Genomic DNA, 18,984 nt, shown 5'->3' with positions numbered 1-18,984 from the left:
TTGTCCTATCGCAACAGGCCCTGATAAAATGTCTGCTCCCATCTTTCTCATAAGCCCCCTTTAAGTACTGAAAGGCTGCAATAAGGTCTTGCTGGAGCTTTCTTTTCTCCTGGCTGAACAACCCCAAAAATTCTCCTCAGAAGCAAAAGCAGCGGCAGAGGACCGCCCTGGCGGCTATCCTTATAGATAAGGATATTTCTTCTCCAGCCTGGGGTGAAAGTGCCTTCTTCCCCAGTGAATTCTGCTTTTAAATAAGACGCCGTGCCACTGCAGGCAGCCAACAAGCGCTCCCTCTTCCCGGCCTCTCCCTTTCGGATCGAAGAGGGGAAGGAGCGCTCAGGTGCAATCGCATTGAATCTCCTTTTTGTGTGTGTGGTCATATTCTCCTCTCTTCTCTCCAGGTCATCTCTGCCGTTCCTCCTCTTTCCTTCTCTCTCCCACATTTTCAGAACAAACCTCCCCCAAAAACTCTAAAAAGCTGTTTTCTTGCATTTTTTACCTCTGCTAAACCAGAAAACAACAGGACCTGCATGTGCATCTTGTTGCTGTGTTTTGTTTTTGGATTTGGATGCTAGGTTTTTTTTTTCTTCTGGCATTTCTGTGGCTCCCAAAGATATGTCACTCCTGACAGGGTTGATGTGGCAATATTCAGCGGTCACCTCCTTCACACGCACCATTTAGGAGAGGTCACTGACAGCACAAAAGAGCTACAAAAATAATTGTAACTTTAATTTGTTTCCCATTAGAAATGCATGCAGCAATCTGTCCTAATGAGAGCTTTTCTTTCTTTCCCGCTTCAGCATGTCACCGTACCAGCTTACAGATATACTGAGGTCTAATGCAGGAATCTGCACATAGCACTGTGTAAATGCGGTTACAGATTTTGTTCTGTTCAACAGCTGAGAAATGTCATGGAAACATTCTAAAACACGCTGGAATTAATATTTGATCGCTAGGAGAAGTGTGTGTTTCAAACAAGTCACTCTAAAATGAATATAAACAGCTATTAATGCCCAGTACGATCTCTTGTAAATCGCTTCAAATCTTTAATAATCTATATTGTATCAGAAATGTATATGCAAAAATAAAACATAATTTCTTGCAGCTAAAGCATTACCTAAAGTAAACCATTTCAACACTGAATCTGATTATTTCGATGGCAGAAATCACACCTGTCTCACTGGATAAACTGAGTATTCAGACTATTAAATGCATTCAAGCGACTATATTGTATTCCACCATGCACTGTGCCTTGTAGAGAGCATAACACTTCTTAAAACCATAAAATCATTTAGCAAAACAAATGTATCAACTACTGGAGTAGAGAGAGCCCCACATGGAGAAGGGACTGAGGAGGTGAAGCACCTTCTTGCTGAACATCCTATACTCTATATTAGACAGATTTACCTGACTTGGCCCCATTGAAAATGAAACAAATCCCACTGAAACCTGTCAGTATGGCATCACAGTGCATTTTTACATCTTCCATGTTACAAAGCTCACAAGCCATGCGTGGCCTTAGCGTGCCAGGCTAGTGAATGGCTGCGACCAGGAGGTTTGTGTGTAGAGCTAAAAATACCAAAAAATACCAAAAAGCCCTATGCGACAGCAGTAGCTGGTTCCTAACAAAGGCTTTGCATCAGGGCTCATTAGTGAAATCCACCTCTCCAGGATGGTTGTTACCACTGCTGTGCCTCAACCACCTTCAGCTGCTTCGCTCTTGCAGTGCCTGTATGGACCTGTCCACAAATGACTCTGCAGATGCAACCTCATAAAAATAAAATGAAAATACAGGGAGAGGGAAGCAGTGCCATTAAATGCAGTTGGCTGCGGAGGCAGGAACAGGCAACCGTCACACGTGCGGAAGGTGTGAGGCCACTTTTGCGGTAACTGGAGGTATGAGATCTTGAAGTCACAGCAAGCTCAAGAGATCCCATTGTACAGCCACCCAAATGGCTGGTCATTCTGAACCTTCACTCTTGCCAGCTGCACTGAGAAGCTGTAATTTGTTTATTTGGTCTGTAGAGAGTTTTTAAATGAAGATGATGAAACCATGTATAGTTCTTGATTATTTTGTAGGAAACGGTCAGGTTTCTGCATTGCCTGAGTGGATGGTCTGAGTAACATCTGATTATACAACATTCATACGATAAAGCACAATTAACTGCTTAGTGAGTTACACATTCATAGATTAGTACAGAATTAATTGAGTACTAAAGCTCACTTATAGCAACAGCTATTAATACTGATCTCTTAACAGGCTCCAAAAATTATACAAAAATTATACAAAAATTAAAAACATATTTCAGCTGTTAACATTTTGTATCTGACTATTTGTTTTGGATCAAGAAGCAAGAAGAGGTTAAGTCATGGCTCAATCACTATTACACTCAGGTTGTTATTAAAAAGCACCTTCCCATCTCTTTGTTCACTGCATTCAGGCTTTCTTAAGTCTTCCATTACCTGACGCTTTAGTTCAGGAGGAGCAGTTTTAGAAAACTCACTAGTTTCTGTCAGGAAATCCAGCAACAGCTCCCCATCCTTGTTCCCTTCAATAAAGCAGCTCGTTATGTCCATGTAGGATGGGAGCTCGTGGATCTGGTACTTCAGCCCGGCTGAATCCAGCATCCTTTTGATGTCAGCAGAGGAAACGTAAGAGCAGAGATCATCTAAAGGGAAGGAAGACTTGTACTTCTTCCACAGCATTTCCCAGCCACTGGTTCCTGAGAGATACACCACCAGAAAAATGCTCAGGAATAAGGAAAAACACTATTTGAACAAATTTTTGATCATCTGGTTTTTTTTAGCAATTGTCCTCATTGTGAGTGGAGTCTCTCCGGAGTTGGGACATGTGTCCTGGGGCATGGTGGAGACGGCTGCCCGCCTGCTTCTGTGCCTCGGGGTTGGGGGCTGCGGGAGGGAATGGACATGTTGCCTACCCCAGAGCTCCAGCACCTCCCGCCGAGCCCCCAGCTGAGGCCAGAGCAGCTCAGTGCACTCAATCCTCCCCCCTTCCACTCCCAACCCACTGCACCCCTCTGCTTCATGTACATAGGCAATATCTCTCAGGGACATCCTTCCATGGTCCACATGCCAAACACTAGCTATTCGGTGCCATCTTCTTCATTTAAACTGTTCCCTAGATTTCACCTGTCTGTTTGGAAGACCAAATCCTCTCCTATTCCTTCACCTAATTACTTTGTGGTCAAGCTATGTGAGCTTCATTGAAACATTTATTGCCAGTAAACTCTCTCTCAGCTATGTGAAATACATGGGGTGCAAAACCCTGATTACATTGTCCATGCGGCTAGACGTGTGGTGGAGAAGAGGGTGGGATGGACAGAGCCCAGGATGAAGCTGCACCATCCTCCCAGGCTTCAGCCTTCACTCCCATCACATGCTGTTGGGCATGGGCAATGAGAGAGCTGCTGCTCACCCCAAGCAGACCTCCCCAGTGGTGCTAGCAGGACATTTTGGCTGTGTCCTGTTGGGTTGTGCAAAGATGAAGGGTGAGGAAGGAAAAGGCTCCTGTAACACCGCAATCACCTCCAGAACTAAGCCCATACTGAGCCCACGCTTGGGCACGCACCTCTTCTCAAGGGATGATTTACAAAGAAAAACAGCTGGGTAAGCTGAAAACTCCCCAGACATGTCTTTACATCTTTATTTTCCCTCACCCTGGACCTGTGATTCAGCATTTCTGCTATAAATCACTTATAAAAGGATCACCCAGAATGACTGGATGGGATGAAAATAACTTGGAGCCTAATGTGTAGCTCTTGAGAGTTATGACTATAAATCTCCATAACTACTAAAACCAGTTGCTCGGTGGTTTTGCAAATGCTTTATCTGCAAACAGTTATTTATAGTCAAATAAACAGTTTGGTGTTTAGAAGAGAGGCTACAATATTTTCTTTCACCTGGTGGAAATTGAATGCAGAACACTAATTGCAGAAAATTTGCTGGTGTCAGTGTTGTGTGACTCAGTGCCATCTCTGAGCTGAGCAATTATACACTACCTGAACGAAGCGTTATTATAATAGCTCTCAATAGGCTCAGCATATGGCACTACTTTTGTTTTCAAGGCGATGTAAACAGATTTTTTAAATGTGTTAAAAATAATGCTGCATAGCTCTTGCAACTCGCCTGCTCTCCCGGCAGGGACGGAGCGGGGAGGATTGCAGCCTTCACCGACTGACCAAGCCCTCTCCTATCAATCCTGTTCCCAGACTGGTTTTTAATTAACCCATCCTAATGTGTTTGTGTTGGAGATGACATTACCTTCAGTTTTTGAAATGAGCTTTGTTCTGCTTATCTTTCAGTATCTTGTTTTGCTTCAGTGCTCATTTTCATAGCAATTCTTCCTTCCCCTCTCTATACCCTTCTTTCCCCCAATGTTTCCTTTCCTCTCTGCTCTTCTGAGCCCTACTCCTCTCTCCCATTTTCTTGCTGGCCCCAGCAATTTCTGCTCCATTCTGCTCCATCAGAAAACACTGAGCCAGAGTCACCTGACCCAGAGAGGACTTCAAATACTTCTCATGAATTCAGATGTTTAATCACATTAATTTTAAATAGACACATGTTCCTCCCTGTATTCACATTTCATGAAGATCCAAAGGGACAAGTTAAGCAACTGGAAAAGAGTTTCAATTAACTATACGCAGGTAATAAGCTATAGTCTGATATTATGATCTATTCTCATTCAGCCAAAGAACAAGAACAGTAACCCAGACCATCTAAAATACAGATTTCTTGTAGTGAACTGCTTGAAAACACTTTAAACCAAAAATATTTCGGAGAAAAACAGTTTGAATAAGTTCAGGTCAGAGAAGTGCCACTTTGTTGTGGACACTTCATGAACACAAAAAAGGAACTTCATCAAACACATCACAGTTTGCAGACATGGCCAAATTCAATAAAAAATTAAGCTTAAATCTCTGAACAAACAACACTTAACATCCCTGATAAAGCTATCAGATGTGACTGTTTACACAACTAAAATTTCCATAGCTTGTGAAGCAAATCAAAGGCTTTCTAGAGTCAAATTGTAGCCCACCACTGCAGTATCTCTAGCATACCTTGCCCACAGTGTTAAAAGGTCATTGTTTACTCCACTCCCACGTTTTCCTGCTGGATTGACCACAGAGCATTTCTTTAAGATCTGAAACAGCCTAAGAATGCTGTTTTCCACCCAAAATGATGATATTAAGGAAATGGGCAGTTTGAGAAGAAAATGAACCATATGTGCTCTAACACCTGCTGTATGGCACAGCCGAGCCCCGTCGTAGCAGTTTGCTTAATGCCGCAAGTCTCCAGGAGCGAGATAATGTGGTGCCCAGCCTGAAAAGCCTTTTACAGAAAATAGCAGAGGCTGAAGGAGCTCTTGCAAGCGAGAGCTGAAGGACAGAGCCTCTCGGCGGCTTTGGGGGTCTCTGCTGCTGTCAATCACTGGCCAGGCTGTAGGATGGGGAAGAGCAGAGGGCAAGAGAAAGGCATTTTGTGCCTGTGGCAGGGGTCTGCTGGCTCACAAAGCCTTCAGCTTTACAACCTGCAGCACGGAGCTGCGCAGATATAGATGGCATGCAGATTTCAGTGGATGTAGATGAGCAGACACCATTTATTATGCAGCCAGTTCACCTCTATAGGTGATAAAGGATGTTTTAAACAAAAATGTGCATTGGTTTCTAGCTGGTCTGTGTTGAACTCGCAAGAACCCCAAAGGTCCTCATGGCTCTTGCCCAACCAAGCAGCGCTGGTGGAGCAGCTCTCACCTGACACCAGGATAATGAGGAGCTTCGCCTGTGCTTCCAGGAGGCTGTGGAAATAGTGGATAGTCGCTGGGACATCTTTCACATAATACAGCATCTGAAAAGAGCAGAGATGCTCACAGAAATACGATGGGGTCCTAGTGAATGTCATAACTGGTACCAGTAGGTACAAGAAACAAAATGGGGGCAATTTTGAGAGAAAAGCAGGGGGATGACAAGACATGTTAGCATAACGCCGGGCAGTGGGCTCACACTGCAAGCTCGGGGCTCTCACTGCAAGCTCGGAGCTCTCACTGCCTTGCCTGCTTTCTGGCTTTCCCAGGACCAAGCTGATGTTGATTCCTTACCCTGAGAGGAAACAATTTGCCTTTCTTAGCAGTGAAGATGGCTTGTAATGGCTTCAGTAAACTTGGAAATACAAAGGCAGTTTCACAGAGAGGACAAGGAGCTTTCAAAACACTAGTTAAAATGTATTTTTAGTTGACTGCCACCCACAGCCTGGTTAATAGGACTACTGTGCTCAAAGCTGCTTTGCTGTAACTCATCTTTCATTTTTGCAGTTCACTTGCGCTTAAGTACTTTAAATTACAGGGAAATAAACTCCCCTTTCTTCCCCTTAGAGTGGATAATGAGGTCACATACTTCACGCGTACTTTTAACAGCCAAGTCTTTGACAACATTTACTTTGCAGAGACTTTTACCTGGATCATGTGAATGAAGTCCCATTTTTTAGACTTCTTTTCTGCATTCATTCGACTTTCATATTCATAAGCTGTCTCCTCATGCCAGGTAAACTTTACGTTCTCGAGGTTTGATGTCTTAGCCACGCGCTCTGAAATACGTGAGAAGGCAGGACAGAGTTATCTCAATTGCAAATACGAGACCAATTTCCATTCAGAGCTTTAATACATCCAAAAGTCATATTTAGGTAGAGAGTTTTGGTACCAGTTTAACACAGCAGTGGAATATTTAAAATCTTGAGCCCGTATGTGAGAAGGGGGCTGTAAAGGTCTTTGTAGGATGAAGTTTTAAGAGGGTCTGATGCTTTATTTTTTGCATCCTCATCTGGGCTCCTCTAGTCTTTACCTGATTGAAAAAAAAGAAATAAACTCTTCCCCATGACTGGCCCAAGCTGCGTTAAAAGGTGTTGGCTGGGATGAACAGTTATGAGACCATGAGCAGCACATTTTGTGCTGAATGGGGGAAAAGCTGATGGCCCCTTCATTTAGGTGCCATGCAGGACCCACATGGCTGAGCAGAAGCCAGGCCATGGCAAAGGGTTTTCCAGAGACTGAACAAATAAATACAAGGGTTCAAGGATGGATCAAGGGGACTGTGTTTTGGTGAGAAAGCACAATTAAAAGCTCGAGAAGGGCAGAGAAAGCAAATGGCTCACTCTGGGAATGTGTCACAGAGGTGGTGGGAGAAGGAAGGCGATTTGCTCTGTGAGCAAGGACCCGTATCTTGACATTTGGCTTCTGCCATGTTCAAATAGTTCTTCAAAAGCACACAGTTTTGGCCAACAGCTTTAAGTAAAAGGGACAATAGTGTTTTAAAGCAAAGACTAGTATAAAGAGTGACACGTGGCGTGTTTTCAGACCTTGACACAATGCACATCCAGCAACTGAGGAAAGAAGAAAGCTGGAGGAGTACGTTCAAGGGATAAGTTATACTGAGGGCCTGCCCCATCACGGCATTTCTTTGCTTTTTATGGGAGCAAAACTGAGAGATAATTTCATAATTTAGGAGATGCCGGAATACTAATGTCCATCTGCTGGCATATGGAGCTCATCTGACTGCGCTCCTGCCTGGCGCTTGGGATTGCTCCAGGACAAAGCTAGCCCTGATGCGATTCCTGTGCTTCGCTGGAGTTAACATAAATTTAAAACTTAAATGGCCCAAAGGCAGACTGAGCCTTAGCTACAGAACACATGTTCAAAACAACATGATTCGCTAAGACCAGTGCCTTTACGCCACTAATCACAATGTTTCACCTTTCGGGCTCTGATTAGGACATATCCCCGTCGGACAGATGAGAAATGCTCCATCAGTGCTTATCTCCTCTCTTTTGTGGCTGAAAATGGGCCACCCCTTTCGGATGCTGCTGCTGTTACTCTGTTCACTTCCATTTATCAGTCACTGGCCCCGGTGCTTGCAGTTCAGATTTAATTTGGTGTTTTAAACTCAGGCTTCATTCAGCAGCAGTTCATATCACCATCACGAATAATCTGGTGCAATCTGGTTCAGTTCAATTGTTAGACAGTCTGCGAGGAGACACTAGGAAGAAAACTGAATTGCTTGCCAGGGTGGGCTTTTGAAGTCAAAATTTCAGAAAGGACAAATTCATTCTGATTATGGGAAGTTTCTGCCCAAAGATTCATCTGAAGCCAAAACATATCACCCCATCTGTTTTGGAAAGTTTTCCTGAATTTTCTCCTGGGTTCAACCCAGACTGTCTGGGTCAGAAGCCTGTTGCATGCCCTTGATGGGTGCCATCAAAACCGGACTGCCTGCCATTGTGTCGCGCTGTGCAGGCAATGGCAGCGCAGCCCAGATGTGGGGTGACTGACACTCCAGCCATGGCCACCAAGGGGCTTCACCTGGACATGGACCAGGAATGAAGGAAAGTCGCAGCCTGAAGAACCTCCATCGTACAACGCAACCTAAGATAACCTAAGATAAACCTCGGTTTGTCATCACTGCATGTCCCAGTATGAAGTTTCTCTTGTGAGCGTGTGAGCGTGGATTCTCCTTCCCAAGGAGAAAGTATCTGGTTAGGCAGAAAACATAACTACTGAATCCTCAGAGGCATGGATAATGTTTTCAATTCTCCCCGGAAAATCTTAGGGCTCAGAAACCTAATTAATGATACCTACTGGGGACATGATTAATTACCAAATAAGAAAGTTTGAAGAAAGAAATTCAGATGAATATTTCATTTCTAGTTTAGCATAAAACTTAAAATAAGGACAGCATCTTATATATTCTTTAACTTTTTTCTGGAAGGAAACTCACTGAAGTAGGATAGGACTGCCAGTTAATTGGTGGTAGATGGCAAGACCACTAGGAAGATTCAGCACAAATCCAGTCCCACGTAGCCTATGGTTAATGGCCCAGACAGGACAGAAGAGCTATCTGCAAGTGCCCAAACTGTCTTATAAACAGAGCAGATGCTCTGTTTCCCATCCTTCACCATCTCAGCCTGGAGCAATGTAAAAGCTCCTGGGATTTTGCACTAGCCATCTTTTCAAAGATCAGGTCCATGTAATACAGAGACAGATATAAAAAAGTGATGTGTTTCCTGAGATCCTTTGGTGCTTCCAGTGACTCTGAGCTCCCCCACCGCAGGGAGGAAGGGACTGTTACTATCGTTACTATTATTGTTTTTTTTCTTAGACTTCCACAAGTGGGTCCATACTGGGTATGCTTCGTTTTTAAGGTCTTAAGCAAGAGTGAATTGGAGATTTACAGTGTGGTTTTGCAGTCTGGTATTTACTATGGTTTGAAGCATTTCCAACAACGCAGACTGCTGACGAGGTTCACTCGTTACTGCCACGTCCATTCCACAGCCGCCTCTTGGCAGGGTGTGCTCTGCTCGGGGCTGCTCACAGCCTGCACGGTGTAGCTGGTGTCACCTCCATACAAGACCATAATTACCTGCTAAGGTAAAGCCTTGTAGGTGTTAATCCAGTGATAATCAAACTGTGGATTGATATTTTATCCTTGGGGCAATTTGACCAAAGCACCCCTGCTAACATTCAATTCTCCTTGGAAAATGCTTGGCTTTCCTTCATGAATGTTGCTCAGACCTTTGGGCTGTTGGAAGGAAACAAGCTCTAAGCCACGGAGCACACAGTAAAAGTCCTTCCCATCCACCTTGCTTTCCTTTCCATGTTTTTGAACTTGAAGGATGGTATCTAATTTAGTGCAACACTGTGAGGTTTAGTTATTTGTTATTTGGAAATTATTTTTAAGACATATGAGAATTACCATGAGACACTAAAATTTTCCCTTCAAAGTTGAGGAAAGATCCTGATTCAGTGCAAGTTGAAGGAGAAAAACTTTCTCTCTGAAATGTGGGGATTTTACTCTTTTCCCATACAATCACCCACCAGTTTCCACCTTGCTTAGCTTTTAAAGTCTGTCTAGTCCCAAGCGTTTGCCACACAGAGTACCTTGCAATGTGAGAGACTATGATTTTAATGAGAAACTGAACATTGTTGAAAAGCAATGATGGCAAAAAAGCACAAAATAGTGACTTTTTTTAACTTTTAAGAACCAATTCTGACGAGAACTCATTTCAATGTGAGGTCATCCAGTGTTCAATACTTTTAAATGCATTCAGCATACTTAATGTACATTTAATTTATTTAATGCAAAAATACCTTTGTATTTGAAGATTTGGTCCGCACTTGGCTCTATCACGTCGTTGTTGATGGTGACCCCTGGATATCTGGCTTGTACTTTTGAGAGGATCACCAGGTCGATCTCACCTAGGGAAGCAGGTGACATGAAATACAAGATGAAAGCAAAGCTCAGGCAAATGTTATCTCCACCATCATCACATCCCCAGTTTTGAAGACTGATGCCTACCATTCATCTATAGAAAACATACCACACAGGTACATGTAGCTGCTTTGTATTCTCAGCAGATTGCCACCGAGGCTTTAGCTCTAGGATTTGAAAAAAAATTAAATATCAGTCCCAACTATCTTCATTCCTCCTCTCTGACTACCACCATCAGTGCCAAGGGAAAAACAGAGACAGTCATGTATGTGGCATGACCTCTTATTTTCTGGCCATGGCCTAGCCTCCCAGGGAAGATCATAAATGACTCTGATGGTACCAGTTCTGATGGTCCCAAGTCATCAGTGAACATGTCAGGATTTCTTAGGAGTCGGTAAAAGCATTTCTAGCCAAGCATCTCACTGGTTACCAGGTCATGTGGGTGAGGGAGAAGAAAATATGTGTTTACCCTGGAATCAGAAACAACATTCATGTCTGTTTATCTTTAGCGTCCTGTGCCTTTCTCCATAAGTACGACAAATAGCACACATACCATTTATGTTTATCTAACCCCTGTTTACAGAATACCCCAGAGCTGGCTGTACTTTCTTTGTTAGGAACAGTTCTTTCTGGACACTGGTCAGGCCAGCTGCAATTATTTTACCAATGGAAGTACCTATAGATCCAATATTTCAAAATTTAAAAGGAGCTGCCGTCGCTCTTGGCCACCTCTCCCCATCCACAATACAGGAAGCTCAGGGAGATGATGCTCCTGACTGCGTCATGGGTCCAGGGACAGCATCACGCTGGCTTGCTTAGGTTTCTTAGGGCTGACTTCTGCTTATTGTGCTTGAATAAATTTTAGGTGGAAAAAACAATAGAAGAATAAATTAAGGTAGAATGAGTGAAGCAGAGGGTAACTGTGGTGAATAATAAATCCAGGAGTCATGTTACAGACAAATATTGAGCTTTGTCCTGAAGGAGGTACTTGTGCTTGCACACAACTCCATGTTATAAAATTCCCTACAAATGAACAAAATTATGTATGGAATGGAAGATCACCCAGCAAACCCTGATGGCCAGACAGGCCCATGTTGAGGGGTTGTGGAGGGAGGGCCCCGATCGTATTTGCACAGCCTCTACCATTCTCATGATTTTCCCTGGGATCCCACCAGCCCCTTCAGAGTTAGCTCCATTTTCCAGAAGATTTGAAGTACAAAAGAAAAATATTGGGGGTTAAATAGCAATAATGTGTACCCCAGAGCTCAACCCAGCACACCAGGTCCTCCCTGGGAGGGTCCTTTTCACTACAAAGAGCTCTCTGCCTGCTTCTGGCCCCACCACACATCACCATGGGTCAAAATCCGGCACCCCAGCCCACATCTCACCTGCTCATTAACACCCCGAGAATTTAACCCAAAAAGTTCAATCTTTTCAGACTTATGCGTGTTTCTTAAAGCAATTAATAACACCAAAATTTATGTGGCATCTGTGCAAGCACATTCTTTGAGGGAGGGAAATTGGATTTCTGAAGTAGTAGAAATAGCTGCAGCTTTGCTATCACTGCAAATGCTCTGTTCTGTTAAAAAATCAGAGCAAGTCAGTCGTCTGCAGGCTGCTGTAGTAAAATCTGGGAACACAGAATTTTTAATGAACTACTGCAATATTTTTGATTTTTGGTTGCTTTACCAACTTTCTGTTAAATGGATTAGCCCTTTGAAAAGGCTGTGCGGGTCCTGGTAAAAAAAAAAATTGAATTTCGCATTTCCATATGCGGATAGGTTAATACATTCCCTTCCACTCTTCTGTGGCCAAACCACCCTTGCATTGTTTTTAACCAAAAAAAACACCCCTTTGATCCATAATTTAATCCACAGCCTTAATTGACTTCAGTTAGCTCTTTTATATGCAAACAAGTGTCCTGAGGCATTTTACAGTCAAATCTGTGGCAGCTTGCATTATCAACAATTTGGCAATTAGGCTATCCGAATTATTTAAACTCTCCAACACAATTACCTTTTAAAGGCTACCACTATGTTCACCATTAAGTTTCTAATTAAACATTTTACGTAACGGGATAGTTTATAGCACAGTTGCTACTTTATAGCAGCATTGATGACTTTTATGGTTTTTAAAGGTACAGAGTGCTGTGCGCTGGAGTGTGAACTTAATAAGGCAGAGGCTGTAGGCGAAGGCAGGCGCTGTAGATGGGTGGGTGTAATGGGATATGATGCTACACTAAATGGTTTGCTTGTCTCTCGAGGTGAAAAAGTGGAAAGGAAATGTTTTTCTCCTGTGCTCCCTCCCTGCGAAGCACAGGGGCGGATGGGGCCAGGGTAGATCCCTCGCCAGGGTTAGCTGGGGGGATTTGGGAATTTGCTGCCTCCTGAGCCCCCAAGGACGTGTGGTGGGAACAAGCCAGCAAGGAGCAGGGGTTTGGTGGCGTTGAAGTTTTTTTACATCACAAAATGAGCTTTGCCTGCACATTATTGCTTGAATATCCATCATGTTAAGCTGGAGTCTCTCTGGTTAGAGAGTTAAGTACCTCACTAAGTAAAGTGTTCCTGTTAAAACAACATTTTTTTTGGCAGAAGAAAGGTTTCCCTTGTTTGGAGAGCAATGTTCCTACTCTGTCACACTGTCTGTTTTATAACTAACTCCCACCATTTACATACAATTCTTTTTACTTATTAGAAGAGATATTGACAAAGCTGAGATTAGTCTTTGGAGATGGTATGACTAAGGCATTTAAACTAAATTGACTGTTCTTATAAAATTTAAGTTTGATGACTTAATGGGCAGAGCAGAATTAGAAAACATAGGTTTTAATTATGGGGGAAGTTAAGCAAGAATTTAATGAGAAGAAGCCACTTGATGTTATTGGTATTGTTTTTCCACCTAGTGAACTTCAGATGAGAGACTTATTTCTTCTGATTTCTTCTGGATTTCTTCTGGAGCTTATGTTCAGCTCCAGTGTTTTGGGGTAGTAGCTCCAGGAGGGTCTTGTGCATTGACTGTGGTCAGCACATACATACAGGCAAAACAGAGGTCAGCCAAGGCTGTTCCGTAGCAGGGTAGGAGGCAGAAATTATGGGGAGTTACTACATGAGTACATACTTACAGGGGAGAGTAGCTGCAATGCAAGTAAAAATTTAATATTCTGAGGAATCTAAGACATTATGGCACTTTTTTTTTCATAGAAACACTATGGGGCAGTTCAAGCCTCTCTCTGTCCTTGAGGAGTGATGGTGCAGAAGGAGGTTTCTCATGGAGGACACACAACAATCACTGTGGGGAGGTGCAAGCTGTTTTCAGACGATGTGGCCACACACCAGCTAACGCCATCTGCTCCTGGAGCTGACTAGTCAAGAAAAGACTTATTTCCCACTCTGCTCCTTTGTGCAATTTGTAATCCTCTATTCTTTGAAAAAAAAGGAAAAGCATATCAATATTGAAGTTCATTACATACCTGCTCCACCACCAACACTTAGAATATTGATTGTAGACTTCCCGTTTCCAATACTGAAAAACATTATTTATACATTTTTGGAAAGCTATCCATTTTGTGAAGCACCAGAGATCCCATGAAGACTAAAATCTGCAGGACAAAATCAAATGCGTGCTCATGTACAGGCATGCCTGCGAACTGGCAGGAGGGATCAGATTGAGAACTCTGCTCTTTGGAGATTCCTAATTTCCAGTTATTTTGGCAATTTGTAGAGGAGTTCTGCTTTTATTATGAGTGCATACAAGGAGCAGCAGGTACGTACCTTCTCCATGTGTGTGCTTTGAGGACCAGAGACTTCCCTGGGTCTGGACCAGCAGCTTAAAAATTATTTGTAGAAGTTTCATGTTTTGCAAAATGAGGAGGAAAAGGGGAGAGTGTAACGCATTTAAAATCCCTTAGCAAGGCTTTGGCAGAGCCATAAACCCCTGGGCCCAGAGAAGGGCCTCCACAAAACCAGGATTTAACCCCAGCTGCCTGTTGCCCAAGCCAGCCCACAAAGCGAGGGGTCCAGTGAAAAACACGCATGGTAGGCAAAGCAGAAGCATTATTTACACATACTAGAGAGAGCATAAGTATTTACCTGAAAAGATTACTTTTAAAAAGATGCTTTCAATCAAATTTAATGTTGGAACATAGTATCTGTTATTGCATTTCAGAGTTGATTCAGGGTAAGCTATATTTGCATGCAAGGAAACAATTCAGCCTTATCTCCTCCCTGCTAGGCAGGCTCCGTCCTGAAGAACAGCCGTTCAGCGGCGTGTGCAAATGAAATCTCCAGCCAAGCCCTATCGGAGACCTACAGACGGGGCGGCTGGTGGGGAACAGCAATCTGCCTCTTGCAGGCAGCCCCCCGAGCCCAGCCAAGCCCATCACCACCTCGGGACCATGCCCTGGGCTGTCCTTCAGCTCGATGTGGCCACCTCCATGTTACCTCGCTATCACGGCCGGCAGCTGGCTCTCCATGAACTCCTGCATGCACTGGTGCTCAGTCGAATTTGCGAGGAAGAGGCGGAACGACTGGAGGTATCTGTCAGGGTTGGTGAACAAGCTCCTCATGGGTGATGCCATGCTGGGGGTTGGAAGGGTGCAGGAGGGGACAGGTTGCTCCCTGCAGCTCTTCTTTCAGACCTAGAGAAGGAATAGCAAATGCTGGAGAGGTAAAAACCAGCACGCGCCCAGACTTTGCACCACGTCCTCAGCCCTGCTACTTTGCCTTAGAGCACTTAAAAAAGTATTACGTAATTTTGCGATAGAAGCTGTAAATCAGGTTTGAGCAGTAAAGGGTAATATATCATCTTTAATCTGCACAGAGGAAATGCCAGCGTTTTTTAACCATGCTGACACAGGGTTCTGTTAAAACTCAGAAAAGGGTCTTTAGACAGTTCTTAAATAAAAGAAAAATTCCCCTATTTCTTGAAGGCATGGAGAGGCTCCAAAGACTTGGTCTGGATTAGAAGAAAGTGCAACACACATCTCCAGAGATGCTGGCAGATGTCTCTATCTGTTTTTTTAATCTTTTGATGTTCTTAAAGGGAATGCTGATGGTGGGGTGAAAACAATAAAAACCTTACAAATGCACTCTTTATTTTTCTAGTTCCTCTAAAGATAATGGTATGATTCCCATGGGCTAAGTAGTTAATTCACAAAAGCCACGTGAGTTACTGGAATGGATGTTGTGCTAAACTCGGCTTACACAGAGTCGGGAGCAGGGGAGGCAGAGCGTGCTACCAGGAAATGTTGGGCTGTACCTTGAAAAGTACACAAAGACGTGTTCATCCCCTCTTAAACTGCAGTTTGAGGCCATCGTGTCTTGTCCTAACGGGCAAGGAAAAAGAGGTCCTCTTCTTTGGCTTAAGGACCACAGTGCATCTCTTACCATCAGATTTGACTTTCCCACAGAGGTTACGTCCCAGCCATCTCTCATTTCTATTGCTCCAGCCAAGCCCTGTTGTTGTTAAAGGGCAGCAGCCAAGAGTGAACGCCTCCCACCCGCTGAGGTCCCTGAGCTCCCAGCACAGCCGGGATGGCTTCCCTCGCCTCACCGAGACCCCACACCGCTTGCCTCCGCTCACCAGTGTGACCACTGAGATACAAACCATGGCCGTTTTTCAGACTGCTGCTCTTGTCCCTTTGAATTATTCTGCCCTCTGTTGTGCTCAAGTCCCTCCCAGCTGCACCTCGAATAACCATAGTCTCGTCCCTCGCCCAAGTCATGAACAGAAACATGAAAGAGTAGCGGGCTCAAGTTCATACTCATCATTACCTCCTTTTCTGGCAGTGAAATGCTAATGACTTTTCTGACTTACTGTGCAACCAGTTTTCCACCCACCCAATAGCTGTCTCATTGAGGCCACGTCTTCCTCGCTTGCTTATGAGAATGTCATATAAGATGGTGATGACCCTAAAGCCCCTGTATAGGAGCATCTCCTTCTCCCCTGCATGCCAGGACAGTTAGAGTACCGGCAAAAAGATGGCCTTGGCACAATTTCTCCCTGACATCTCCACATTGCCTGGCCATCCCCTTATTGTCTCTCTGGCGCTCACTCCTTTTCAAAGGACAATTTCTAGGGACAGCTGTCGTGCTGAGCAGCTGCAGTTCCCCAGCTCCTCCTGCCCCTCCTGCCCCCTTTTCAAAGATAACGTGAGCTGCTTGGCTTTGCCCACCTTCCTTTGCTGCTCATGCCAAAGATGATAACTTCCAACTCATGACATGTTTTGGTTTTGCATCCCGTGAGCCACATCGCTACGCATCCCAAAGGTACCCACAGGAGGATGCATGGTGAAGGATGGTGGTGATACAGCTCCTTCAGCACGTGCTGCTCCCGGAGCCGTTAGGTCAATTAGCAACACCTGTTAATTGCTGTCCTTGAGATAGTCCCAAAGACCAGCAGCAACCTCCAGAGCAGGGCCCAATGTGTGATCTTCCACCCACACCACCGCTGATGCAAGGATGCTTTCAAGGGAAAAAACAGCAAAAGTGAGTGTGTTAAACAACAACAGTGCTGAAAAGGGCCTGGTTAGAAGTGGGTGGGAGAGCTTTAAAAACTTTGCTGGGTCCCAGATGCCCATGAGGGCTGGTTCAGAGCAGCGTGGGAAGGTGATGGCCCCCACCCAGCCACAGAGCTGCCTGCTTCGGTGAGCCTGCTGGTGTTAGATAAGAGAGGCGGTCTGGCCCGTGCATTAGACAGACAGACCAACAAATTGCAGCGGAATTGACTCAGTTAGGTGGAGGACAATCGCTCAGGCTCACAGGGTGGTATCTGCCGCTCACGCTGCCCGCCCGGCTCAGCCGCCACACACGAGCCCTCAGGCAGGTACACCAACACCTCCAGACCCTTTTTGCAGATAACCAGCACTTGAATTCCCAGCAAAATCTGTATTAACCTGGGGAAACCAAGTATAAATTTTGCCAGAGAGAGTAAGGAAGCAAACACCTGGAGGTACATCAGGTGAGATTTACTGCTAACCCACCCTGAAAGTTCCTTGTTTACCTATTCCTCTGCTCTGCCCAGCTCCTTGCTTTTTACTTTAAGTGCATAAAGAGGCTTTGCCATTTGCCTCTAACATATTTTACTACCTTCAGTCTTGAAAAAATGTTTTGCAGTTAATAAGAGGAGATTTTGATAATGAACCTTTTTTCTATGCCTCCCTCTACTTCCCGTGATTGAATTTGCCGACGTCCCCTGCTCAGCAGTCTCTAATGAGCAGCTGAGATTCATTTTCATGTTAGGTGCAGTTCAAGGAATTTGTCTCATTTACTTCATTACGCTTTTGGCTGTTTGAATTTGCCCCATTTATTTCATTATGTGTTTTGCTGTTAGAATTGCGGCCAGTTAACTTTAAATACGAGTAAAGAGAAGGAAGGGAAGGATTTTTTTCTGAATCAGGCTGATTGATAGAAACTTTTGGATAATAATGTTCACTTAGGCATGTCCCCTTCAGAGATAATCCAAATTTATACGTATGTCCCTAAAAAGATTGAGGAGTTTCAAAAACGGATTCTGTGTTTATGCTGCAGTTTCTTGATCCACCCCTGGTTTGTGCCGGCACTAGCAGAATTAAACCTTCTTTAAACTCACTGTAAAACTCTTTAAACCTTCCCTGTGAAGCCAGAAAACAAAGCGAGCGTGCTCTCAGCTGTAAACTATTTGCAGCAGGAGCTTGGGCTTATTAGTACGGCTTGTTGCTGAACGCCAGCAAAACAGGGGTCCCTCTTGGAGGAGTTTAATGCAATCGGTTAAGCTCATGCCTGCCTCGCAGGCAGCCGTACTTACGTGCGAGCGATCTGTGCCTCTCGGGGCCGCAGGCTCCCACGACGCAATGCCGCTGCGGTGCTCGGGACGTGTTCCCGGCCAGCCACCTTCCCGGTGGCTGCTGCCGTCCCACCCCCGGAGCCGCGACGTGGCAGCACGGAGGAGGTTTGGCTGCCTGGGAAAGGAGCAGGCAACATCATAACCTCGTGCGGCGGCAGCTGCCTGCAGAGGCAGAGGGGGCAGCTTAAACCCTGCCCGCCACGTCCACCCGGCACCCTCCGCGTGGTCCACACCGGCTGTCCCACAGCTGGCACAGCCACCACCACACTGGGAGCACTGAGACATGGAGATCTAGCAACGTGGTAATTAGAGTCCAGATGAAAAATAAAGCCCTGCCACTGGTATATAAGAAATGTGCCTCTTGACAAATTGGAAATAGTTGTCTCAGTGTGTGGCACACAGCAATATACAATATTATTTACAGTTTGCCTACAGAAGCCTACCATTATAGATTACTTTGGTTTTTAGCTGGTTTTCTTGCGAGCAGCTGAGATTCTGTTTATGCCTTACTTTCCAGGGCTTAAGCAATGGGAAGCATTTTCCAAGTTGTGTGCCCCCTCCACAGCCCTGTTATGAGCAGTTTTATCCCAGGGAACACACACATGGGAAAAAACACTGACCCATGTCCGCTATCACAGTGCGTTTTGGTGTTCATATTTGCCCTGTACGTGCCTCACGTTATTCATTGTTCCTTCATGTTTAGTGAGAAGGAATTTTTTTGAAGGTAAATGAAGTTTTCCTTCTGGACTTGGGAGAAATGAACTGTTTGCATTGCGAAAGTCATGTAAAATAATACCAGTAACATTAATAATCATGCTTTCAAAAGCACAGTTACGGGAAGAATGGCTATAGTTCAACATTTAGCTGAAAGCTTACTGAAATAAAGATT

At 44.5% G+C, this 18,984-nt stretch overlaps 1 protein-coding gene across 1 annotated transcript; it reads right to left on the bottom strand.

Annotated features, from left to right (window-relative positions):
- Positions 1 to 1,024: 1,024 nt before the first annotated feature.
- Positions 1,025 to 18,209, bottom strand: LOC104009763 (histamine N-methyltransferase). Its single transcript, XM_009461780.2, has 7 exons — positions 18,057 to 18,209; positions 14,714 to 14,910; positions 13,744 to 13,796; positions 10,154 to 10,261; positions 6,470 to 6,600; positions 5,772 to 5,865; positions 1,025 to 2,723 (listed from the first exon to the last, which is right to left on the bottom strand). Exons 2-7 carry the CDS (start codon positions 14,848 to 14,850, stop codon positions 2,368 to 2,370), a joined length of 879 nt encoding a protein of 292 aa, XP_009460055.1. The 5' UTR covers positions 14,851 to 14,910; positions 18,057 to 18,209; the 3' UTR covers positions 1,025 to 2,367.
- Positions 18,210 to 18,984: the final 775 nt, after the last annotated feature.

Source organism: Nipponia nippon, unplaced genomic scaffold (genome assembly GCF_047370975.1).
Source record: "Nipponia nippon isolate SJK-2023a ecotype South Korea unplaced genomic scaffold, ASM4737097v1 scaffold_5, whole genome shotgun sequence".
Taxonomy (NCBI): domain Eukaryota; kingdom Metazoa; phylum Chordata; class Aves; order Pelecaniformes; family Threskiornithidae; genus Nipponia; species Nipponia nippon.
The sequence above is the reverse complement of the archived record's forward strand: the minus strand, read 5'-3'. Positions and strand labels throughout refer to the sequence as shown.

What these genes read in the sequence shown, in the direction of transcription:
- LOC104009763 (XM_009461780.2), bottom strand. Translation starts at nt 14,850, where the DNA reads ATGGCATCACCCATGAGGAGCTTGTTCACCAACCCTGACAGATACCTC. An exon ending in CTGCCGGCCGTGATAGCGAG is followed by an intron (nt 13,797 to 14,713) that starts GTAACATGGAGG and finishes AATGTTTTTCAG; the next exon opens with TATTGGAAACGGGAAGTCTA. An exon ending in ACTTCATTCACATGATCCAG is followed by an intron (nt 5,866 to 6,469) that starts GTAAAAGTCTCT and finishes TGCTCTTTTCAG; the next exon opens with ATGCTGTATTATGTGAAAGA.